The sequence below is a fragment of the Lepisma saccharinum genome, chromosome 1 (genome assembly GCF_977018435.1).
Source record: "Lepisma saccharinum chromosome 1, izLepSacc3.1, whole genome shotgun sequence".
In the NCBI taxonomy this organism is placed as follows: Eukaryota; Metazoa; Arthropoda; class Insecta; order Zygentoma; family Lepismatidae; genus Lepisma; species Lepisma saccharinum.
The window spans coordinates 11,347,067-11,374,511 of NC_139229.1; the positions used below are offsets into that span (position 1 = coordinate 11,347,067).

Genomic DNA, 27,445 nt, shown 5'->3' on the forward strand with positions numbered 1-27,445 from the left:
AATGCAAGTATCATCCTGAATTCACTTACTGGTGAGTGTGCAAGAAGCTAACTCGCATGATATTACATGGCATTACCCTTTGAAAATTATCGGAAATTTGTAAACACTTTGAATATTCAGCCTGTATTACACATACCAGCCTCAAGCACCGCTTTCAAAGCTGAAAATTCTGGTTATCTTATGTAGATTCTTCTTATTCAATGCTTTTCTATTGGAAAGACGATCTAGATATTTGATACTGCATCCAGTGGCGTAGCATGGCCATTTCAGTGGGAATGCTAAGTCCAAAGGAAGGGTAGGCCTTTCCTTGCTTAATAGTTTACTTATAGAGTGAGTCGCCATAGGTATTGTTAATTTGAAAATGCGATCACATTGTGTTAATTGCCTGACATTGGCCAACTATCGTAATTGTATACGATTTAATTTTTAAAAATAGTTTTGCGGGTTAAGTGGTAGAGCAGCCACATGCTGAACTTCTAACACAAGGACTTTACCAACTTGTTTGACAAAAACTATGCTATTCTTTTAGTTTTTAATGCACATCACTGTTTGTGCGATAAATTACAGAATACATTGGTCTTTAAGAAGTGGTATACTTGAGTTTGGTAAAGTTATGTCTGTCAGTATTGCGTATTGTAGCATCACACATGAGCACGGATAGGAATTCTTCTGTCATCTGCATCGGAAGGGACACATGAACCCTAGATCCTATCAGGTTGCTCCATTGGATCATACAACGGAGTCTTTCACATGTGCTGTAGAGATCCAAGCATTATTCTTGGCAGGTCGAGCCCTTTACGCCAAACCTTCCCGGCGCCCGGTCAGCAAAGGCATTGGAAAACTGATAGAACAAGAGTTGTTAGTGGAGCATTGTAGGCGAATCGTGAAAAATAGCTATTATGTTATTATAGCTCAAAACATATGGTATATGCATAATTAATGAATCTTTATATACAGCTTTCATGCATTTATTTTATTTTAAATCAGTGAACGCCTGGTGTATGGGTATACTATAACGCTATGCCGCTGACTGCATCATTTTATACAGTTCAATAGCATCAGTTAAGAAAAATGAAATAGCCATATAGACAAATAATTCAGGACTTACCTTGGCTAATTCTGTTTCAAAATTGATTATTCCTTCAGCTTCATCTGTCGCATTTTCCAAAGGAGCTCCAAGAAGATTCGCAACAGTAATTAAGTATTTCCTGTAAGCTTCCAGGTAGACATGGTTAGACGGCTGAAGGAAATAATCCCTTGTTGGCAACCCGAGGCTTGTTTGATCCAACTATAGGCAAATGATACAAGGGGTACCTTTAGCTCCATGAATCAACTATCTTCCTTTGCTTTCACTATATTTATAATTCTGATAAATAAAAACCAAATATATATTTAATTGAACTGCTATTAGTAACAATTCTACTTATGTTCCGCTCAAGTTGAATAGTGCAATTTCAAATTTGAGATATTTGTAATAGAATTACTGTTAAAGCCCAAGCAGTGTTTATTATTCCAAGCAGTGTTTCATCTCATATAGATGTTTCATCAGGTAAATTTCATAATGATTTATTTCAATTCAAAACTTGATAATTGTTTTGACGGACAATATCTATGTAATTAACTATGATTATTTGTGTTTTGCAGAAATCCAGTTGATATTGAATGATACTTATGTGCAAACTATCAAAACAACTACTTACTAAGATTTGATACTAGCCTATACAATTATAACAGCAATAAATATTAAAACTATTCTTAAAGCTACAAACACTTGAGTTACAAGTTCGGGTCTAAAATTTTACGAAAACTTTAAATATGTTAAAAATACAAGACACAAAATACTATGTGGTTCTTGTAGAATATTGATAAACATAGATATACTTAATGTCATTCATTTTGCATAAACAGCATGTAAAGAGTTTGTGAATTAGTCTGCATCAAGCAGTCCAGGTGGCAGCATAAATGCACAAGTGTGAAAGATCTGCCATAAGTGTGTAAGCCTAGCTTATTATGAAATTCTAACAGTGGCGAAGCGTGACATTTTTACTTAGTCATCGCAAGACTTGCCAAACGTCAGAGTCAATCTTTCAACCTTGGCGGGGAAGGGGCATTCCTACATTGATAATGACGATAACAGTGTTCGTACAGACGTGTGAAGTAGAGATGGCCAAATTCATTGTTTCTACGGAGTATATGATCGTAAAATAAGGAAGACTAAACTTCCTTAATTCTACCCAAAAAATGGAAAAATTATTAAACCTCTCTCTCTGAAATTCGAATTGCCTCCGAAATCCGGGTAGTAAAATTTCCGAATCGAGATTTTAAATTTTCCGGAATCCTGATGTTTTTGATCATCCTTAGTGTGAAAGTAGGATATGTTTGGGAAAAGGTTCTGTCTAACTAAGTATGTCTGTCACCTCGAGAACAAAAATCTGGATCAGTCTTGTCATTTGTAAGCATAGTAAACACAAAACAATGTGAAGTACTTCATGTTTTGTAAAGCAAGAACATTATTTTCTGAAATCGATATTTGAACCGCAGGATCAAAAAAAAAAATTGAAAAGGAGAAATACTGTGAAGGAAATACAATGGATCCAGAACTGCTATTTTTCTCCACAGTTCTTTCTAGTACTAACCATGTGGAAATTATTTTTTGCTTACTTGTATTTTTTTCTATGTACCATTGCTTTCATGTATTCTGTGTAAGTTGCGTTGTGATGCTCTTCAATGTGTTTTCTCTTTAAAACAAGAGCGTTGCATGCTTTAGGCATTCTGAGAAGTTTCATCTTGATGATGTCACAGAAACCCTGCCATGTTTGTAAAAAAGGGGGCTGAAAAAAGGTCTCTTATGACAAGACCTTCAAGAGCGGGGGAAAATCGGTCGAAGGACCTTGGATTCACAGACCTGCTGCGATGAGTTGGCCTGCCTGACAGCTTTGCACTCAACAGGAAATGTAGCGGGACAGTTGGGTATGGGGGATAGAACTGGGCTCTCCTTTCGATGCGCTAAACTTAGCAAATCTCTTGCGTATTTCTAGCTGTTTCATGGCGTCGCATGACTAATTTCGCTCAAATATGCGAGTATTCTGACTTAGTTTTTTACTTCTTCTTCTATAAAATATTTAAAAAGCCAAATTTTTATTTTGCTTTGTCATCGCCGCATCTCCCGATGACCAGAATTCTAACATATTTATTTGGACAATTGACAGCCAGAATACTAAAAATAATGTGTCATGTAAAATAATGTGTGTGTGAGGGAGTGTACTGTATGTGTTGCAAAGACAAGGTGATGAATAAGATAATACAAGTACCTGAATGACATACTCATCAGAGTTCTTGATATCAGGGGCAATCCACTGAGATATTAGAATATCGTTGTTGTATAAGCGAAGCTTGGCCATCAGGCTCAACCAATCAAATCTGGTACTGTCCCAGGATGGACACAGTACAGGCCATCCACCTAGCCTGTCCAGAAGATCTAAGAGTGGCCTGTCTCTCCTGTGTTCCAGGATCTCTAGGAACAGAAAAAAATATTTCTTTTTTTGCTTTCAACCAAGACAGGAATACATGAAACACAAACTTTGCTACAGAGTGACCACAAATAAAAGAACCTTCAGTCATGAGCCTCCGTGCATCTTTCCCTTCATTTATTGAACTTGGGCCATAAGGAAGCATGCTCCCCTCTATCCCTCCCCTCGATGCGTGAGTATGATGTACAGGACATGCAGTTCCACACAGGTCCTTTTGCCTGTGATAACATTATATTATGAAAGATAGTAGTGAATTTTAGTGTGTTGCTCACTCCATTGAAAAGTGTTTATTATAATCCTGGACAAACTGAACCAACAGTTAATTTGTTGTATTACAAGTATAAAAATAGAAAGGAACAAGCTGTAAGGAAGCTTTTAGGAAAGAGAGAGAGAGAGGAGTCTCTCTTCTCTCTATTTTTCTCCTCAAGTCCCCCCCCCCCTCTATGGAGAGAGAATTGAGAAAGGGAGAATCCCTTTATCTGCTCTCTTCCTCTCTCTCTCTCTTCTTTTCTACCCTTTATCTTTCTCCTCTCTCTGCTAAGGAGAAGGTGTGTTGGTAAAACTTCAATAGCATCCCAACACCTCTCACTTGTTTATTTCAGCATTTTTAACATTCGTACTTACCTATTCTGCATTGCGAAAGATTCTTCAAGGTGCTATTTTGCTTTTTCACGAAAAAAAGTTCAATTTCTGACATAAAGAGTAATTATTAAACCATTGACGTTAGCCTCACAAACCATTGACAGTAGCCCCAAAAACCATCCACGGGTAGCCCCACAAACCATTGACGTTAGCCCCAAAAATTCACGATAGCCTCACAAACCATTGACGTTAGCCCCACAAACCATCACGGGGACGAGGTATGCCTACCAGGTTAGGTTAGGCCTGTTAGGTTAGGTTCCATTAGCACTCATTGCATTCAATTTAGCATATACGGAGAACATTGGGTTTTTTCGATGAAAGAAAATACCAACAAGAACTTCTAAATGTTACAGAAACTCATTTTGGTAAGTAGTTTATTGTGTAAAAATGAATAAATCAATTGGGACGCTATCAAAATTTTATCGGTTTGTTATCTCTCATTCTTTCTCATTATCTCTCTTCCTCCCTTGCTCAATCTCTGTCTCTCTCTCTTGCTCAATCTCTCTCTCTCTCTCTCTCTCTCTCTCCTTCTCTTTCTTTCAAGAGAAAGAAAGAGAGAGGGGAGGAAACAGTCTCTCTCTCTCTCTCTGAATATAAGGACATCATGCATATACAGTACCTACATTTCCTAACATCACCTCTGAGCTGACAGGATTCAAAAGGATGCAGTTTTTGTTTCTCCTACTTAGAAACTAGAGAAAAGCAACTCAAGACAGGATAAAACATCAAAATAAACAGCACATTAAAACAACGCTTGAAACCACTTACCATAGTTCATGCACGAATGGTATAGATGTTTTGCCTTGACTATGGCAGATGATTTGGTGTCACCGGAGGAAATTGGTTCTGTTAGCAATTCACTAAGTGCAGTGTCTAGGTTTTCCCTCAACATTTCAAACGTGTCATATCCTGCTTTATCCCTGGGTATTGGATTTGTCTTCCCCCAGTTTCCACAGGCATATTGGTAGAAGTCATTGCATGGGTGTGTGCTTCTGTCCATGTACTGAAGCATCCTTTGAGCTAAAACCAACAAGAAAACAAACGTTATACTAAGTATTCTATTCTCATCATGTACATATCTCTATCTTGTCATCTTGTCCCTATGAGCGCCTGCGGGTGGGTAAGGGGGCACTTGTCCCTCCCCATAGATTTCTGGAAAGAGTTAATGTAAATTGAATTGTGAAATTCTAGAGATATTATATAACCAAAAGTGTTTTCTGTGACTTACAGACCATAAGTTACAGTAACTATTATTATTATTATTTTTATTATTATTATTATTACAACTATTATTATTATTTGAAGTAGGGTTACATTTAAGCTTACAGTCTATTTTACACTGATTATCTAACTTTAAGAAACAGCTTTTTGTCCTACATGAATTAATGTTAAGTATACAGTTATGCAAATTACATGGTATAGAGAATATGGAAATTATAAATGTATGTAATTTTTAAAAAACATAATAATAATAATCAGTAATAATAATGGTAGCAGTAGTAGTAATAATAATAGTAATAATAGTAATGTAATAGTAACAACAACAAAAATAAAAACAATAATAATAGCAGTAATAATAGTAATAATAATAATAAAAGTTTCTGTGATTCTGCCCCCCTGAGAAAAAATCCTGCAAGCGCCCTTGCTTGCTTTTCCCCCCTGTCCCCTGTTGTCCACCTGCAACAGAGCATGTTATACAGCTGTTCACCATTACAATAACCTTCTGAGTGATATAAAAGCAATGGAGTCAGTTCTTTAATATAAAAGTTAGTGAAAAAATATTAACACTAATATTTGTTTTTAGCATGCAGTGTTAATGGGACATTATCCATTGTCTAGTGTTAATCAGCACTCTTTAGAGTCCCTGTAGAGTAGATGGTTAGCACATTAACAAATTTGTAGTAATAATCACATGTCGGTTGTAGGTTCAAAAATAAATGTGTTCCTTTGAAGACAAGAGAGGATGTACTCTCTCAAAATTTAGTGTTAAAAAAGTATAGTAGAAAGCACTAGACAATTGAGAATGTCCAAATAACATTGCATGACAATGTATAAACCATTGTCACTAACATTCATTGAATTATCATTGTATTTACTCAATAAACGAATACTTGACAATAAATTGTAAATAGCCTCATACTGAGGCTAACCTCTGAGGATACAAAATATAGGCAACTTCTGTCAAAATGACATTTGAATGAATTGATTCTGCACATGAAACTCTCATCCTAGCTATAAGGATTAACTGAATATTTGTGTAAATCATAGAAAGTATGTAGATCTCCAATCACCAAATCAATTTATGTATAATCTGTACATTTGAATTCATATACTATTTTCAAACACATATCCTTGGAAAATAATTCAAGATAACTAATAATTGTAATATATTGTACTAACATGTTCCACACCATCTCATCAACCACTGTATAATGGTGAACAAAATCAAATAAATGATATCCGTAAAGTGACTGTACAGTAAAATAAAATGGCAGAAATCGGAAATCTGCCTTCAACTCATCAATTGTGTGCAAATTACTTTTGTAGGTTAATTGTAATGATAAATAATATAACAATAAGTCAAACAGACAGGAATACCACTAATCTGTTGCATGAAAATGCAAGATGGTGTGTGATGCTTCACTACATAGTAACTTCATGGACACGCTGTATGAGTATAAAGTTGATGTAGACACAGTATGGATCACAAATACTACTGATTCCACCATATCACTGTTTGCAATCCAAGGTTGTATAAGATCCAAACAGTACACACAAGTAATGAAATTATTGTTACACACTTACCTTGTGCTTTTCGTATTTTTTCCGGATCTTCATTTTTCCTCCAAAACAAACGAAAATCATCCACTCCATTTGCATTACTAGATATGTCAAGTTCCACTTCTGCACCTTCTTCTTCTCCTTCAGTCTCTGTCTTTATTGAATTTAATTTATCCTCTTCTTCCTCTGTTATCTCCTCATACCAATAATCGCGATTCCCATCAGGATACTGTTCCCCATAATCCCCATCAACACTCACGGACTCCTCACCTGTAGAAGAAGCATGTACATGTTCGGCTGTGGCATTTTGTGGCTCCACCTGCATTCTTCGTTTAGATTTCGATGTGATGCTAATATTGGACAGGTTAAATGCAAACGGATTGCTGTAATTCATTTTCCTCTGTGACGTGTTCACTACCCATACGATGGATTCTCTTGTGGTGTTTCCCTGGTACACGTCCATCTCTTCGGGCTTTTCCCTCTTCTGCCTCAACAATCGGAATGGTGATGGTAGGATGAAGCTTGTTTTTACACCTTGAAGCAATTCTTTGTCCTCTCTTTCTATGTCTGGATCGAAAACCATAACTGCAAAGTAATCAATAATAGTGTCAAGTTTGAACATCCATAGTACTTAAGGGTTAAAACAGATTTTTAGAAACAAGAGTGTGAAAAGTAACTAGACATTGAAAATTTGCTGTAGTTTTTGTAATATTTAGCAATCTCAGTGAAACTTTCTGTACATATACATTATGGAATAGGATTACGTACAGAGGGGTCCAAAAAAATGTATTCACTGTTTGTAATGCAATGTTTTCTAAACAAACAGACTTACACGTACTAATCTCATGTGGATGTGTAGTGTAACTGTTTAGTTTGTCGCGGGTAGGTGGTGCTGGCAATTTGCCGGTCGGTCTAGCGTAAGACACATTCTGAAGGTTGCACAGTGGAAAGTGTACATTCCAAGACTGCTACACGCGATCAACGAGGACGATCCGGATCGTAGGGTCGAATACTGAGAATGGTTTGAGCACATGGTTCGCGAGGATAGAGAATTTGCAGGGACAGTTGTGTGGTCTGACGAGGTGCAATTCAAACTTAACGGTACTGTGAACTGCCACAATTGTGTCTACTGGTCGCCCATCGATCCTCACGTTTATGTGGAGAAGGCAGTGAATCTACCGTGGCTTAACATGTGGTGTGGTTTGTCATCGTGTGGTTTGATTGGTCCCTTCTGCTTTGAGGGTACCGTAACCGGTGAGGTGTATCTTGAAATGTTTCAGTCAATAATTTTGCCTGCCATCCGAACCATGTTTGGCGATGAAATGTTTTACCTGCAGCAAGATGGAGCCCTGCCTCACTACCATCGCGATGTCAGGTCATACCTGGATGACACTCTCCCCAGATGGTGGATAGGTCGACACGGTGCTATTGAGTACCCACCTCGGTTCCCTGATTTGACACCACTGGACTTCTACCTGTGGGGGACCATCAAGGATGACATGTATCGACAAAACCAACTACACTCAACGAGCTACGTGAAAAAATAATAGCATCATGTGCTGCCATTACGCCAGATACACTGACAGCCGTATTACAGTCTGCAGTTCGGTGCCATCGGAGTTGTTTAGAAGTTGCTGGTGGTCATTTTGAACATCTAACATAACTCTCTCTCAGTGTCAAAAATTGTACCCACAAGTCAATTTTGTCAGAAGATATGGGCTATCAAACAATGAGTACATTTTTTGGACCCCCCTGTATATGCATACGAATTTCACAATATTATAGCTGATAGGATCGTAGGTCCATATTTTCTGCATGGCACCATGAATGGCGAACACTACCTGACAATGTTGCAAGGGTATGTTTGGCCTATTGTATCTCACTGGGGAAACATTGATGAGCTTGTTTTCTTTCAAGACAGTGTTCCGCTACACTTTGCACTTACCATACAGGCAGGTTGGACCACAATTTTCTGGGACATTGGCTGGGACGATGAGGTCCTCACGAATGGCCTGCCACTCCCTGTGTCTCTTTTTCTGTTAGGCTAGGCAAAGGAGGAAGTGTACAAGACAAAACCTTGCACTATGGGACAATTTGAGGCAAGGATTAAGGATGTCGTTACAAACATCCGGAAGGAATTCCTACAGAAGACCGTGGATTCCATACCCATTCATTTGGGAAAGCTGGTGCCTACATTGAATTCTGAGCTATGTAATCCTATTCCATAATTTATATGTACAGAATATTTAATGGAGATTGCTTAAATATTACAAAAACTACAGCAAATTCTCCAATCCTAGTTACTTCTCACCCACACTGTATATTAAAATACTACATGTCCATAAATGCTCATCATTGGTCACGTGGATCACTATTGTGCTCCACTGAAATGTGAGCTCTATAATAAGTCAACAATGGATATTTTTCAAATAACGACTTAACGAAAAGTTCCTGGACTGTTTCAGGATGGTACAATGGGAGAAAGATCAAAAGTGTTGCCAAATGGCACTAGCATTTAGATATAAACAAGTGGATCACTATTGTGATCCACGTGTCCATTACATTGTTAAAAGTAAAGCCGTCACATCCATTTATTTTCACATTTCACTCATGATATTCTTGGTCACACTGATCCCATGATGGCCCACCAGTGATTGTGTCCCAATCACTTCATCAATAAATATTGCCCAATATTGTAATCGGGCAGTTACCTGTTAAGGTTGTCATAAATGTATAAAACCATTTCAAGTTAGTTTGTCCTCTCCAGAACAACTGATGGGTGTCTTGATAGAGTTACCTGCACTTTCCATCCTAGTAATTGGATATTCTGCTCTGGTGGTGAGTCGAATGAAGGCGATGACTATGATGACCACAGGAAGCATAAGGACTGGCACGGCGACTAATCGTAAAATGTACTGGATATTTCTCCTCGTTTCGGACCTTTCAAGAGAAATTAAATGCATTAGTATGCAATGTTTTCTTATTCTATGTGGATTTTCTGCCTCATTAAATAAATGTGCCAGTGGCGTAGGCATAGACTCAGTAAACAGGAGAAACAAATTGCTCTATTTTAACATGATTCTTAAACCAAACTTAACAAATGTTAATACAATTTCTCTTTGTACTCAGTGCCTATATAGATTTGCTGACCTAAAAGTTTTGCAACACATCACTGTATCAACAAATCAGGCAAATAATGATCTTGGGGGGGGGGGGTTGAACCAAGTGTCTCAAGGATGATAATAATAATTTTAAAATTTAAATAATTATATTAAATTAAATTAATACTAATTAAAATATATACATTATTTAATATTATATTATTACATGAATAGGTAAATAGACCAAATAAGAATAGAGGTATAACAGTATGTATTCATTATCTATCTTGCCTGTAGTTAACATTGGCATAATTTGTTTGAAAACCAGTGCCCTGGCAAATAGATTAATGTCAAATATATGAAGAATTAACTATATAATATAAAATAAAATAAAATAAAAATTATGTTAGATCTAGTTGGCGAAAAGTAAAGTTCCTGATCAATATTTTATGTAAATCATCATAAATATTAGTATGCAAGCAAAAATCTTTGGTACTGTCCTTCAAAACCATATGATCCCAATATAATCCTTGCCTTTAAATAACTGCAGAGGAAATTATAACCATGGATTATACAATAAATGCTAAACAAGTATATTTTAATTTTAGCAGTTGGTAAGTTTTTCGGCGGGGGCTGGACCCCTTACGTCCTTGATCTTGAGATACATTATATGTGGTACAATCAAAAATAAACCGAACTTTTGTGCTAACATTTATTACAAGCATTTACAAAACACCACCTTTAGAGTAAGCACCTTGGGTAATGACACTTCTGCCAGCCACTTAACAAAACAGTCCTGCAGGTCAGTTTTGGTGAGCACCTGGAGAGCATGAACCATGGGTGTCTGTCCTCTTCTGCTGAGGCAAACTTGCGCCCCTTGATCATGTTTTTGAATTGGGAAGCAGGTAGTAAGCAGCTGTAGCTAGCTCTGGGCAGTACAGAGGCTGTGTTAGAACAGTTGCCTTGGGATTGGTGTCACCAAGAGTGGCCAGCATGGCAGGACGTTATTATGGTGGAGAATCCAGTTGTTTCCCCACCACAGTTGCGACCCACTGCATCATGAAGACGTTGAAGAATGGTAACATACATCTAGACTTGCCAAGTTCAACAGAAAATAGCCTAAAAGTGGCTCAAACAATGCCACTATAATTCCTGCTACCTACACTCACCACTGTGTATTGAGTTCATCAAAAAATTTCGGGGGGGTTCATTCATAATTGTTCTCATGGACGTTGCCAGAAATTTGAATAATAGAAATAATGACAATAATTATATTATAATAATTAAAATATCATAATTATAAACCAATTTTATTCCAAAATAATAATAATAATACTTATTATTATTATTATTATTATATTATTATTGTTGTTGGTATTTCCTTGAGGAGGCTTACTCAGTCCAGCAGATGAGTAAATATCCAGCACTTTTCTTTAATTTTTTTTTACGTTTCACGCAGCATACAGCGTGTACTGAAATGCACAATTATTATACTTTGTTATTAAATTTAAACACCTTCAAGAAAAAGCTTTAAAAGTTAGATAGAAATTTTAGTCATAAATTTTTTGTTGTTTGACCATAAAACTTAATATTTCCAATTTTGAAAACTATGTAATCAGTTATAATTTTTAAAAACTTAGCCCGGTGCATGTATTGTAACCACAATCGCGAACGTAACACACTACAAAACTGGGGATCCGAGGTTTCAACTCCTATCAAGGGGGATTTTCAACTTTATCGGATAGGGAATTTAAAAGTTGGAAAGGCATTTTGGAACATTCATAAGGGACTTTTCAGTCTGACCCAGCCAGGATTAATTCTGGAAAGAGGACAGCAGAAGTGAAATTAGAGGGGTCGCGTGGGTGGGCTGCAAATCCTACAAAAATACTGTTTCACTCAAGTTTCAGAATTCCAAATGTATGAAAATTCTAGATGGATCGTTTCAACATTGTATCCTTGTTGTATTTCTTTGAAACTTCGAATAAATTTTTGAAAATGAGTTACATATTATGGTTTTTGAACTTCCATTAACCCAACATGTGAGAATTTTCGGCGGGGGGTGAACCCTAGAACTCCCCCCCCCCTAAATACGGCCATGGAGTTCATCCATCACACGTCAGTCGTTACCTCTGCCCAGCCACGTAACAGGATTGGCACGTAGGGCAGCAGCGGTGATCTCGCCAGAGGGGAGCAGGGGGAGGCCGCCCGCCCTTATGTCTCTCAACTAGCGTTAATGAACTATCGAATAATAAGGGTTTTCACTTCTAAGAGTATGACGTGAGGTATGTTCTGCATGAAGAGTCTTCATGAAGTGCGTTCTCACTTTTCCTATTTAGCTATAATAATTAAGTTTTAGTATATATGCGTATGAGGCTCTCGTTCAAGTTTCCATTGCGACCTAGGTGTCCCGGGTTCGAATCCAGGCCTGAGCATGGATGTTTGTGAGTGTCCATTCATCAGTTTCATCATATCATCACTCATCCCCATCTTTGCAAATTAGCCAAAAGTGGCAGAAAGTGCGATGTTTAATAAAGCAAATCAAATCAAATCCATTGCGACCTAGGCATAGGTAATGTTCGTTAATTTATTTCCTGGAATCATCATTCGCCTCGTCGCGATTAACCTAGAGGTCAGGATTTAGAGTTCTCGGCGTCTTGTGCCCCCTCCCCACCTCCCATGCAGATATTCAAATCAATAACAAAATATGGCTTTATTATATCGTGATTATGTGTCCGTAAATTTCTAAATCCAAGACTGAGTAGTGAGATGAAATTACGTGTAGTGGTTGTTTGAAATTCATCGTTTGAAAAATTTAAATAGAAAGAATACCGACATTACATGTCAGTTTTTGTGGATGTATTGCGGTATCTTGTTATTCAGGGGCTTGCTTTTCGAGTTGAAGTTGTAGCTAAGGCAAGCCTTAACGGAGAACATTTCTTCGAACTTTTAAAGTTAATTTCAAAATACGACGATATTCGTACGAAACGTATTGAACGTCATCATCAAAATGCAAAATATACTCACAATTCGATTAACAACGAATTAATCTGCGTAATGTCGACACTTATTCTCAGTAAAATAAGCCAATAAATTGAAGAGATGCAAGTATTCACACTGATTAAACAAAAGGCATCCGACGAAGGAACAGTTCTTCTGCAAAATGTGTATCGGGTAAGTAAGGTAAGTAACTACAGGGTGTCCGGAATGGGACTGACGGTTTTTAAAAGTGTGTGGTTTTAATATGGTTAGAGATAGAGAAGAAAGAAAACATGCATTTTGAAGGAAAACTCAAAAAGTTTTATTGGCATTAATTACAAGTCATTGTAACTCAGTATAACTCCACGTGAGCTCCATTTGTGACTCGGAGAATATCCAGCCTGAATTCAATCTCTCTCCACGTATTCTGTAACATCTGAGGCGTGACAGAAGCAATCGCATTTAAAGGCCTGCACAAGACCTGGAGCAGACCCGTTCGCGAGACATCGCTCCTGAAATTCCATGCAACCTGCGCAACACCCTCGCTTGAGCAGCTTGTATGCCCACCTGCACAGATCGTTCCTGGCAGGCATTGTAGACCCGCCGGGTACCCGCAGTCTTACGATACCTAGTAGGTCTCAGTTCGTTCTTTCCATCAACTGCAGACCCCTCCCTCTGCATGACGTAGTTGCTTCGAGTAGAAACTGCACCTGGCCCACACCGTTCTGCAGTGTTGCCAACTGCAATAGATTTTCACTACTTAAAAAAGGGAACTCGAAGCTTCGTAAGCCACATCACCAATGAAATGAGATTTACGAATGTTGCTACCCCCCCCCCCCCCACACACACACATTGAAATAGGTTTTCCGTGGCACAGGATCCATAAGTATATGTCGTAAACAACCAATATACGTATATATAGTGATATAGGACAGGACTGAAACATGTCACGTTCGACGCTGAGGTCGCGAGTCGAACAACACACTGTTCTACTGCGAACACCAGGGCCGTAGCCAGCCAGGGCCATTGCCGTTACCCTCGTTTGGGGGGTAGGGCCAAGTACTTGGATAAACGTGCCAACAAGAACAATCACAATAATAGTAATAAAGTAGCATGAAAGGCATTATAATCCTCATAAATCACGCAAAAGGGGGTAGAAGTCGGTTCTCACGCGCATTTGTGTTGAAACAGAGGATTAGAAATATTTTTTTTCAACACGTCAATTTCACTTTAGGTAATAATGGAAAACAAGCACACAAACTGTTTTTGAAAGAAAGAAAGTGCATGATAAATGCATTCCGAATGTACAGACATATGGCATGTAAAATTTCCATCTACAATATTTTCTTTTCACATGGAGCGACGTATTACATAATCAATTCATCCAACTCGTAACAAAACCAACATTAATAGCAAATAATATCACGGGCCGCCATAGCATTCTCTGTTTTAAAACTTTTCTCACTTAGATCGTTCGGCGCTCAGGGCCGACTCCCGCTACCCCTTTGCTACGGCATTGAACTTGATGAGACTGGATAATATTTTATAATATATTTCTACTTTCATAAAATTTGAAATCAAAGGGTTGCAATTACCCCTCCATTCCCCCTCTGCAGGTGCCCTTGGCCGTCTGTAAGGAAAATGCAAGAAAAATATGAAAATTAATTCCATCTTGAGTACCCTTTAGCCCTGCTACTCTTAAATTCTGCTAGTCTGTTTTCTCTTGTACTTTAATGTTTGAGCCCCACCCTGACCCTTCCGCTAGACTTAATTTCCGTCCAAGCTTGTGAGCAATGCACCCTACCCCCTCTGGTTGCGCCACTGCGTGCCTGGTTAAGGCACCATGCAATGAAAAGCAATTAGTTTTCAGTGAGGAGATTTTTGTTTGCTCGATCATTCATTTAAATAAATGAAGCTGTAATACTGCGTGCATTTCCTGGCAATAAGATAAAAACTGCTTACGCTGAACTGAAATCGCTAAGTATATAAATTCTCCTTGGAGGAGAGAGCTCCTCCTAGGACCTCGTAGGATTTACGAGCTACGTAAGTAGGCAACACTGGCTGAAGCTGTCCACGTGGTGATGAAACACCTGGAGCGACACGCTGCCGGAGGGCTGTTTCCTTACAGCAGGTTTTGCAGGCGCCCGGGTCTTGTTGAATGCCCAGTTACCTTGTAAGCGCAGAGCGCCTGGAAGACGAAGAACCCGGGTAAAGACGCAAGTCGACTCGTTGCCGTGGGCAGGCTAGCAGGTATACCTGTCCTCACGGGCAAGCGGGCAGTGGGTAGGTAAAATGCAGACTATGCTGGCCTCTAATCGCATTCCGAATACGGGTCATCAGTTCATCAAGGTTACGAACATTTTCACCGGAATACACAATGTCTTTCACATACCCCCACAGGAAAAGTCCAGAGCGGTTACATCAGGGGAGCGTGGTGGCCACCTAATTAGCCCATCACGGCTTATCCAACGTTCCGGAAATTCCGTATCAAGATACTCCCTCACTTGTAGGCTCCAATGTGGGGGGGCCCCATCCAATTGGAAAATCACTTGAGGTTGAAAATGTTGTAATTGGGGAACTGCAAAGTTTTGAAGCATGTCTAGGAACACATTTCCTGTTATGGTTTGCTCAATGAAAAAGAAGGGGCCTATAACTTCAATAAGTGTTAAAGCGCACCAAACATTCAATTTTGGACTGTCTCTGGAATATTCCACATATGCATGCGGATTCTCATATCCCCATATCCTAACATTGTGTCTGTTAACACAGCCTGACAAGTGAGTGGTTGCTTCATCTGAGAAAACAATTTTCGATAGAAAATTATGGTCATTATCAATCTTGTGTAGAATTTCATTGGCAAATTCTAATCTTTTTGGGTTGTCGTTAGGCTTAATTTCTTGCAACAATTGCAACATATACGCGTATAAACGTAATCGTTTATGTACCAGATCGTGCACAATTGACCTTGGAATTCACAGCTGCCTGCTCGCTGCGCGAATTGACTTCCTCGGGTTACGTGTGAACCACACTCTTATTGACTCCACCCGTTCGTCTGACACACGCGATTAAACACCACTGTGAGGTTTCACTACACTCCCTGTCCATAAAAATTGTTCCTTCCACGCCTGGATACTGTTGCGTGATGGAGGATCCTTGTGGTAAACACGTTGGAAGTTTCGTTGCACTGGAACAAGACTTTTTGTCTCTGAAACTACCACACGCATTGCGCATTTTCGAGTACCGACGCCATTTTTCGTTTCGGCGATACTAGCGCCGTCACCGGTAGTCGTACAACTATGAAACTTTGCTGAACAAAACTTTTTAAGTTTTCCTTCAAAATGTATGTTTTCTTTCTTCCCTATTTCTGCCCATATTAAAACCACACATTTTTAAAAACCGTCAGTCCCATTCGGGACACCCTGTATTTTAAAAAGATTTGCCGCTCCTTAATCATTGCATATATATCAACGAACGTCTTTCGAAGAACTCCTAGAAACAATGCAACGTATCCAGTTTTCGAATTGTATTTTATCGCAGAATCTACTAGTTATATTAAATTACCTCTCGTTGGCATGCCAAAGGGGGAGGATCATAACCCCCTCTTTGACCAGCATTCTTTAAAAAAGTCAAATGTAGAATAATATGGAAAAGTATAGAACTGACCACTAATTAAAGACGACTACCCTTCACGTTCGTGTATATCCCTTCTAAAACCTTAAGCGCAGTGGCGTAGCTAGGGGTGGGCGAAGTGGGCGACCGCCCGGGGCCTCGCGCATGAAGGGGCCTTGCGTATCATAGGGTTGATATGAAAATGTAATAAATAGAAGTGTGAAAAATAGATGGAAAAGGCTAATTTTTGCTGCTGTATGTTACGCCTCTGATTTGACGTATTCATTCGAATTATAACGTTAAACTAGAATTTAAAGCCAGATAAAAACAGAATGTTTAAATTTAATTGCCCGCAAAAATTAGCCTTTTCAATCTATATTTCTCATGTGGAACATTTACGCAAAAATGTTATGTGCGTCTTTCGATATTTTCTTCTTATGCCATGGTTTGTGATATTTACATTCTACAAATTTTTAAATGATGAAACAAAGGAAGACTCATTGAATATAATATAGGTTATATTTAAAGATTCGTAGTTTCCATTTCTGTTTCTTTTTTTTAAAGTTTAGCATATTTAAGGGTAGTTCAGTTATGGGTTAGTGCTTGAAGAACATATTTAAAAACGTACTATTACTACTACATTGGTATAAGAAAATTCCATTAGTGTTTTACAAGAATAGTGCCAAGTGTATATTTCTCTGTGGCATATTATTAAATATCATTTTCGTTAGTAATTTATTATTACTATCAATATTTAAATATGATAATTTGCTGACATATCCTTGAAAACTTTCTAATCGATTCAAAATGAGATTTCAAATTTAAAGAACGGATGGGGCCTCGCGATATGTTGCTACGCCACTGCTTAAGCGTCACTGTTTCCTGTGGTTGTGAACACACTAAATATATCAGTTTCTCCCACCTACCTTTTACTGGCTCGATATTGCTTCGGTAGCGGTAGTTTGCATTCCGGACATTTTCCTTTTGACTGAAGCTTAAAGTCCTCCGCTGGAAATGGAGAAAAAGATTCGATCATTCAGAGAAATCTTATATTTTTATGCACACTATATAATGGAGCTATCAGGACCAAGAATGGCGTGACAAAGTATGATAAATGTAGATTAAATAGTGCACAGCGGTAGGTGATAAGAAATTACGAGAAGAGTTCAGGCAGTGGCGTAGCGGCCGTCCTAGCAACTCCCGCAATGCAGGGCGAATGTCTAAATGAAAGTATATATCGTGATTGAAGCTAAACGCAACAGCCCTTTGCGGCCAAGTTCACCCAGGCGGCTCTTCGTTTCGTATCGTATCAGGGGCGGCGCCAGAGGGGAACTTTTCTTTTCTTCCGCACCACTTTTTCAAAACCCACTTTCAACTATTGCATTCCCATATTACGTTATGACTAGAGCCCGGATTTGTATGTAATTACACACTCTATTCCTTTCTAGATACATACCTTGAACAGGAAAATGTCAACGAATTACGTAACTGACATGATTTTGCACAAGTTATATGTTACATATTTTTACATTTGCTAATTTGCTTCACATAAAACAACATATTTCGGTATTTGTTTTCCTATTTTGATCCTTCTTCCTATGTTTTCGATCTCTGAAACATGATGTAGAAAATGTGTACTCATGTGATGTCATATTTAATAATCAATTCGATTCTTAGTGCTTACGATCACCTAAAATTGACTGCTAAGTCGACACAAGCTGAAGCACCTAGAAACTTGGAATCGGTGGACAAGAAAGCTACTTTCCTGTACGTAGCGAGTTGTACAAAATTAGCTATGTACTTTCGTTCGATTGTTCTTTCTGTAGATGCTTCTTTTTACAATTTGTTTCGAAAGTTAGAAAGAGCTCTCTAACATATTTATATATTATACAACAATTTGCGATGTGAAAAGTAATTAATAGTTGACAAAATTGGTTCCTTAAATATGTACACGTCACTGTGCTTTTTTGAGTTTATTAATTTGATACAAATTTTTATTTGAACGACGTACTATGTCCTTAAAATTAAGTTGAATATGTTCAAATAAAATAAATATCTAGCAGAATTCTTGAAATTGCTTGGATACTCGATTGTCATTAATATTACATATTCTTTGATACTACATATTTAGCTACATATCCTTTTGACAATAGATATTTAGGTACATATTTTATCAATTATTGTTACATATTTATGTACATATTTTGTACTTTGATATTACATAAAAATCCGTGGTCTAGTTATGACACTAAAACCTTGTCGTCATATTGAGCGCAGAATGTTTGGTGGTCAAGTGGCACCGCTGTTATTGTATACAACAGGCAAACCAAATCCGTAAGATAACCCGCATTTACTTTCCTCTACTGGGGGTGCACTCTCTGCAACAACGATTGATTATCTTCCTTGTGAGACACAATGTTTATCATGGGCCTGCTTAAAAAAGCTTTATTCGTTTCAAATTACAAAACAAACGCTTGTTGTGGCAAAATAAACAAGAATTAAGGAAGTCAATAATGGTAGTTTTCAGTTTCATTGGCTACTTTTGTAAAATCGTACTAAAAGTCGATTGGTTGAATGGCTAAAGCATGCATGAATGTTTCACGTTTCCTTTATTTTCAACATCGCACCCTCTAAATTTCGTTCCGGACCCCCAAGGTGATTAATCCTGGCGCCGCCGCTGTTTCTTATGAATTTCCATCGCCGCTTGATACCTCTCAAGACCAACCCTTGTTAAAGGTCCAGGAATTGTAAATAAATTCAATTCCGGTCCGGGAGAGACCGAAAAGTATGGGTTCTGGACCGTAAATAACTTTTTTTTTATCATTAAAGTATTTCAATTCAGTTCCGGAACCATTCTTCCGGATCAATTTAAATACGGTGAAAGTTCGGTATTGAAATGAAACAACACGCAAGTTGGACCGAATTTAAATTGTGCTAGAAAAGAAGGTTCCGGTCCTGTTACGGAACCCATTAGAGCCAACTAGGATATATAGGTCCTTGGACCTTTAACAACCCTGCCCAAAACTGACCTCTCCGATACTGGGTTAACCCGGGCCTCCCCGATGGCGTAGTGGTAACGTCGTCGCCTTTTTATCAAGGGGTCTCGGGTTCGATACATGGTGGAGGCATATTGCACAGAGGTCCGGATCCAACTTTAAACTGTAGGTCCAGTCCCGATTGGCCTTTCTGTGCATAAAGTGGACTTAAACAACACTTCAATTCAATTCGATACTGGGTCAACGCTGATAATTTGGAACTCCACCTGGGATAAGCCCGCGATTTCTCACTTCAAGCTTGAGAACGTACTTGGTTAATCAGGCGCGTAGAAAAATTAATTAAAAAATAATAATATTAGTGCATTTTTTTAGAAAACAAAAAAATAAAAATAAATGCACCAAACAAACAAAAGGTTTCAAAACTTCCAGCGTCAAATATTTGGCTTGGCTACTTGAAGTCCCGTCTTCCAGTATTTGTGGATAACTTCATATCATCATCATTAATTTTGAGAACCTAAATCCCTGATCGCCAACAAAAAGGAAGGCGGGAAGCAGCATGGACGCCCTCAGGGAGGGGCAGGGGGAGGGAGCGGCACCTAACCCTTCTACAATAGGGAAAAGTTAACTATATATTTTTCTTTTTCCGTTTAATTTGTAATTCCTTTTATTTCTTGGATCTTCTTTCTACCTTCCGACCTCCTCTCAGACTTACTATCTATTTGTTAGTGTTTATACTACCTCTTTCCTCGATCATTTCTTCATTTTCTGAAGCATTCCCTTTTTAATTCTGTCTGTCTCTCTCTCCTCTCTCTTTTTCAAGAGACCATTAAGAGATCAACGCCAATAGCAATGTATGCTCAAGTAAAACAAGAATGCAAGACAAATATGAGTATGAAATCTAATTGATTTATCTTAATAGAAAACAAGAATTAAACAAAAACTTATTCATAATAAAACCATTTCAACTATTTTGTAATTTATTGGCATTTTTAACCAGTTGCTAAAGGAATTAGTATGCTACTTTATAAATATACTATGTTTGTATGGAGGCACATAGTGGTTTGAATCCCACTTTAAACTGTAGGTGCAGTCCCGATTAGCCTTATTGTGCATAAAGTGGACTTAAAACACCAACTCAATCAAAGTACATTTGTATGTATGTATGTATGTATGTAAGTAAGTACAAATGAAGCCGGCCCCCGTGCCGGAGTGGTTAGCACATCGCGCTACGATGCCAGGGGTCCCGGGTTCGATTCCCGGCCTGGGCATGGCTGTTTGTGAGTGTTCATTCATCAATTTCATCATATCATCACTCGTCTCCATCTTCGCAAATTAGGCCAAAGTGGCACAAAAAGCGAAGTAAAATAAAGCAAATCAATCAATCTACATTTCCCTGGGGGGTAAAGGCGGTCAGGGGCGTGATGCTGATCACATCACCCCACTCACGACCGGATCAAGAAAGTGTGAGGCGTTACCCTCACACCCCTATACGCCTTCATGGCGTGGTGCTAAGCACAGGGGAGCACTTTACCTTTTTACATTTACAAACTTGCATATTTATTAATTTACTTTTTATATATAATAGCATAATAAATATGTATATTATAGGGTAAAACAATTCATATGTATATATCGGTGTGTGTGTGTCTCAGTGTTCGGAAAGTTACTTTTAAAAAGGTAACTAGTACAGTTACAGTTACTTGCTTAAAAAGTAACAGTTACAGTTACTTTCTGCTGAAAATTTTCTTGCAACCAAATTACACAAACTGATCATTAATTGTAATAAAATATTTTGTGAAGACTAACATGTTTTTTACTTATGTTACTGGTACATAATATAAGTCATCGTATATTTATAGTTATTACAAAATAAAGTGCTCTCCTGTGCTTTGCGTGACGCCATGAAGGCGTATAGGGGGTGTGGAGTTAGAGCCCCACACTTTCTTGACGAAGGTGGGGGTGATGTGATCAGCATCACGTCCCTGGCATCCTTTACCCTCCAGAGTATACCCACTTTATACGACGCTGGGTGTGCGCTGGAGCCGCTTCAACAGGTGGAAAAAATCTCGGTTCTCCCCCACCGAGGATCAAACCCGGGGTCTCTCGAACGGTTGTCAGGCACCCAAACGACTTTTCTTTTTTTAAGGAATGCCGCTATGCGGTAGTATACCCCGTTATTCACATTTTCTCAATTTTCTGTTTTCTATATTCTAATTGGAACAAACACAAACATCCATGCCCGAAACGAACTAGAATCCGGGATCCCTGACATATAGTATGTTGTGCTAGCCACTCCGCCACGGAGGTTCAGCTGAGTTACTGCGACTTAAACATTTGTATTTATTATCATTGTTGTTCTTTTAAGAAATCTCCATTGGAGTGGGGGGGGGGTTCTAGAAACTGTATAGAAAAAGAGAGATGGAGAGAGAAATCACTCACGTAGAATATATTTTAAGAAGGGGGGTTTGTTTCGCATAAAGGCCGTGTCAGAGAGAAATAAATTCGTTGTACAATTTCAAGTGTTTATGAAGCAGAAAGTGATAAAAATACAATGTAGTAGCCTATAATTGTGCGTTATCGATGAAGGTGAAAATGGCACGTTAAACTTATGGCATGTTCGTATATTTCACTTACCAAAATATATTACTTTTTTTCAAAATGTCCAGAAATGCTGAATAATCAATCATAAATAGCTAAGCGAATTCTAACCTTAAATATTTTTACTTCCATTTTTAAATTATCAGGAACTGAGATAAATGAAATGATGTGGAAACAATTACATTGTTTTCCATTCATATGCGCATTTGCTAGCTCTCGTCTTCTTCAGTTTCGTTCATAGTACGTACCAGTATCGTTGAATTCTTTCGTAAAAACACTGAAATATTGCAGTTTCAGTTTTATCCAATATTATAGCAAAGGAAAAACTATCGGATGCTACTTACAAAGGGGGAAGTTATAAGGTCACAGAGAAACAAACTACAGAAACAAGAGACACTTCACAGCACACAACTGACAATGCCAAACTGTCAGCAATACGAAGGTTTTCTCCTCCTAGAGGCTTATCTTCCCGTTTCTGGGAAATCCACCCTTCTTCCGAGGTGTGTTTATCGCTTTGGAATTCAGGTCTACCAAACGAGAGATGAAACATACGATAAACCTTGAAATTCCTGGCACCTGGCTGGAGTCTACCGACTGACCACCGCCAGGAGACAAATTTAGTACAACTACTTTCTCTTTTCCTCTTCATCTATTGTTTGCAAGAATTAATGTAACAAAGAATGGGCTTTTATATCACAGCAGGAACTAAATTCCGGGTCACTTTGAGTCCTAAATCGTCAATAATTTATGACACTTACATAGCAATTTAAGTGTTGCAAAGTAACTGTAGAAGTAACTGTTAAAACGTTACTCCTTTCGTAAAAAAGTAACTCAGTGACAGTTACAGTTACTCACTTTTAAAAGTAACTAGTTATAGTTACAATTTCTCAAAAAAGTAACTGTTAATTGTAACTAGTTACTTCCGAACACTGGTGTGTCTGTAAATTAAAATCTGATTTTGATTTTCGTTATTTACCGTCGCTTTTCTGTCACTTTTGACTAACCACGACGATAAGTGATGGAATTCATGAAGGAACATTCACAAAGAACTCCCATACCCAGGCCGGCATTCGAACTCGGGACCCCTGCCGTCGCAGCGCAATGCGCTAACCACTCCGCCACCGAAGTCGGCTCCGCGCCCACCGGTCTTCAATGATTTCGCACCCCCTTCTTAGCGTAACCATAGACAACTTCAGCCCGACGTATGTTGCACGAAATTACCTGTGAACATACTGCTCGCCCTCATGGCTGTCCTCATAAACATGGTTGCTGGATGCTCGGAACGCTGGCGGCGGGTGAAGAGGCACTACGCAAAATGGGAACTGTGTGGAACGCTCGCCGCCGCCTCGCAATTCTCTCAATCAGAGCAGCCAATTTGAAAGAGTAATTTGACCTTCAGTGAGGCCGCCACACGCTCGCTCACTCTCCTCTCTCTCTCTTAGAACCGAATCCAGATTGCTAAATTGTATTGTTGGTGGGGGAAGCCATGCCATCCTTGCGAACTTCTCTTCACATTCTTTTTCCTTGTGTTCAATCTCCTCGTTGAATGGGGTTCCTGGAAGAGTCTGCCGTTCTCTTCAAGTTTAGACAGTTTTCTACTTGACTAGTAAACCGGATTTCCTTCTTTGAAAATGTTTCTTTTAAGTTTTTGTTATACACTACCTCCAGTGTGCGAATTAACAGGGGGACGCTGGGGATTTCCCCCACACAAAAAAAATGTTATCACCGGCAAAATAAAATTATTTTTATCCCTATCCGGGATGTTTGTATCTTCCTTAAAAGAAACTGATTGAAAGCATATACATTTGTTAACTATGTAACAAACACGATCGAAAATCATTCGTGCCAGTCATCAAAGATTTCCCTGTCAAAAAGTATGCGGCCTTGTGCGTTGAAGATGGGAACCATTCTGCAATTGACCACAAGAAACTTGTAAGTAGTAGATGGAAATTAAGTTTGAACTTGACAATAGAAATTTGGTCAAGTAGTCGGTGTTACTAGTTCGATACCTCTTGTTGTATATGAGGCATCTTTTTCCTCAGAATTTAAATATACTAACTTTTCTAAGTCACATTTAAATGTTATCATGAAATTTAATGACCTTGGTTAGAACCAATGTTCTAAAGTACTTACAACCGCAAGGCAATAGTTTACAAGCAAAAAGCTTAGTTCGCACAGTGACTATCTCTCTGGTTTAATCGCGACGTGGAGCAGAACGTTTTTTTATTTTTTTTATTTTGGGCGGTACAAAGTCTATCCTACATATGTTAGGGCTGAGCCGATGCCGATATATCGATATCGAAAAGTATCGGTTGGATTTCATATATCGATACCGAAATTCGACCCTCCCTCTCAACGCGTTCCTATGGATCCTAATGTCATTGGAAATGCAATCAATTTCACACATTTGATACCAGGAGCTTATATTCTAAGCTAGCTAGGCTAACTGCGAAGCCTGAAGCGTATAGAGTAAAATACAAAAGAATAATCGATTTCAAACTGTGTATAAATTTACTCATTTCAATAAGAAAATAATGTCGATTCTGAAGTTGGCAACCTGAATTCTTAGGAGTTGGTAACCTGAATTCTTAGAAGTTGGCAACCTAGCTGCCTTTGGGATGGTAACGTCAAGAGGAGCAATATGGGCGTGCCTGACCACTTATACGGAGGATTTATGCGAGCTTATAGTGTTCTCTCTTCCTCCATTGCCTAGTACCACGTGCCATAGTGAGCTAGTCCGGATATTGGACTCAGCGTACGCCACTGTTTGATACGTTTTCACGCATGCATTAATTAGTATGGTCTCTTACACTAAAAGAGGAACATAAATTAAGATTAAGAGATGAAACAGTAGGAGTTGGCGAAGGTTACATAACACTGAACTGCATAATCTATATTCATATCCTAATATTATTAGAAAAATTAAATAAAGAAGACTTCAGTGGTCAAGCCATGTAACACGCATGTGAGGATATAAAAGTTTTCTGACTCTTCTTGGGAAGCCTAATGGTAAAAGACTTGTGGGACGGGAATAGGAAATTGCTGCTGCTCAGGATAGATACAGGTAAAAATCACATGTTGCTACAGACCAGAGAGTTAGGTAGTTTTGCATACATTAGTAAATTTGCTTACCTGCATGTTTTCACGGCTGTATCACCTTGTGTGTTGTAACATTAGGCTGGCTGAAGGTTTTGAAAGCCGTCAGGCCCGACAATCTGCGAAAATACATAGTAGACATATTAAATTCATAGAAGTACGCAAGATTTCTATTAGGGAGGAGAGAAGGGGAAGGAGATAAAGTTCTATACATTTTCCAAGCTCCAAGCAGTTCGGCAAAAAAGAGATATTCTTCAATACTTCTACTATAGGTTACGTGCATACCGAACTCCCTCCTATATTTGACACACTATTTCTTACTTTCCTTTGTCTAGAAGAGGCGGGAAATATTTCCAGCAATTTTTTTATGCAGTTAGATTTTAATGGTTCTCTGCGAAAATATAAGACGAGGAATTCGCACGTGAGTAGTTTAGGCATGTTTGGCCCCTCTCTAAAAGGCATCTGTGTTTCGAATTGAACATAACGTGAAATGATGCGAAAATTACCATAAGAAATCGGGATTTACACTTCCCTTGTGAGAAAAAGTGCTGTTTCGAAATTCATTACAACTTCGTAAATGTAGCAGTGGCGTAGCGTTATAGTACGCCCGGCGTTCCCAGATTTAATATTTAAAAAATGCGTAAATGCTGTAAATATAAAGTAAATCTTGACTAATTTCATATATGTCTGACCTTCATGGCATTATAATAGCTATTTCTCGCGATCCGCTTGCAACGCTCCACTAACAACACTCGTTCTAGCAATTTTTTTAAATGCCTTTCCTGGCCAGACGCCGAGCAGGTTCGGCGTACAGGACCCTATATTCCTTGCTGCCTTTCTGGAGGGAAAGCTTGGATCTCTAAAGCACGCGCCCAAATGCTCTCTCTTACGCCCGCGTATGGAGCACAGGGCTACGTGATTGGTTCACGTGACCCTTCCTGCCTTCTGAAGCAGACGACAGCGGTATAACTTCTACCCGGTTCTTCGCGCTCGTGCCACTCGTGCTATGTGTTGCTACAATACGCAATATTGACGGACGTAACTTTACCAAACTCAAATATAGCACTTCTTAATGGACACTGCATTTTATAATTTATCGCACGAACAGCGATGTGCATTAAAAACTAAAAGATCAACACAGTTCTTGTCAAATAAGTTGCTGAAGTCCTCGTGGTAGACGTTCAGCCTGTGGCTGCTCTACCACTTAATAATAATAAAAAAAATAATAGTTTTGCGGGTTATTATTTTTTAGTTATTATGTAACTGCTTAATATTGTGTCAATGGAAATGTTTAGCATTCATTTGAAAACTCTTAACATCGAATGGTCTCTGGAGAAAATTATTTTAAAATGTTTATCAACATTCTCAAGACGTAATAAACAGTGGTCTGAATTACTAATCGGCACTGTTATGTTAGTAGAGTGTACGATAGTTGGATCATCCGCCCACCTCCGTGTCAGAGTGTTTTTCACAGCGCGCCAAGACGACAGAGGCCCGTGATTCAAATCCCGGGGTGAGCACGGGTGTTCTTTGTGAGTGTCCCTTCATCAATTTCATCATCACTCATATTCATATTCGCGATTAACCAAAAGTGGTAGAAAAGCGAAGTAAAAATAAACCAAATCAATCATTAGTTGGATCATTCACAACAATGACGTCTACTGTTGTCCAGAGGCTTGTGATTCAGGTAGGTTTTATAATGATTTGTGTCATGCCGAAAGGTATAAAACACCAGAGTTCAAAACATTTGTTGCATAGTGAGGCATCTAATTTTCTAGCTAAAAACTGCATGGATGATGATGCTTTATTGCAAACCCAGCTGACTTCAGGCAAATAAACAACACCTGTGGCGACTAATTCCATAAGTAAATTATTAACCAAACAGGGGCCGACCTTTCCTTCGGACTTGGCGTTCCCACCCGAAATGCCCATGCTACGCCACTGGGAGCGAATTTACAATATAGAGAAAGTCTCCAATTTTGTTAATTTTCGGTATACTAACTAATTTTGACCTCCTAATCACGAATCTGTTGAAAGAAACCGGGGGTCACGTCTGAAAATTTGAAAAAAAGCCGATTGAATTTTTTATATATATATAGATGTATATGCGTAGTTT

General features: G+C 38.6%; 1 protein-coding gene across 3 annotated transcripts in view; it reads right to left on the bottom strand.

Annotated features, from left to right (window-relative positions):
• Window positions 1-25,425, bottom strand: part of LOC145992767 (neprilysin-4-like) — a 45,760-nt gene extending 20,335 nt beyond the window's left edge. For 2 of the 3 annotated variants that reach the window (XM_083129162.1, XM_083129179.1), the window contains exons 1-7: window positions 23,455-23,533; window positions 17,566-17,647; window positions 9,751-9,893; window positions 6,978-7,538; window positions 4,941-5,192; window positions 3,312-3,514; window positions 1,109-1,288 (exon numbers count right to left, since the gene is read on the bottom strand). In XM_083129162.1, the coding sequence (XP_082985288.1) occupies window positions 1,109-1,288; window positions 3,312-3,514; window positions 4,941-5,192; window positions 6,978-7,538; window positions 9,751-9,893; window positions 17,566-17,647; window positions 23,455-23,497 (1,464 nt within the window). In that variant the 5' untranslated portion in view covers window positions 23,498-23,533. Of the gene's footprint in view, window positions 1-1,108; window positions 1,289-3,311; window positions 3,515-4,940; window positions 5,193-6,977; window positions 7,539-9,750; window positions 9,894-17,565; window positions 17,648-23,454; window positions 23,534-25,365 lie in introns of those variants that run through there. The other variant, XM_083129171.1, reaches the window with a different exon arrangement.
• Between the last annotated feature and the right edge of the window lie 2,020 nt (window positions 25,426-27,445).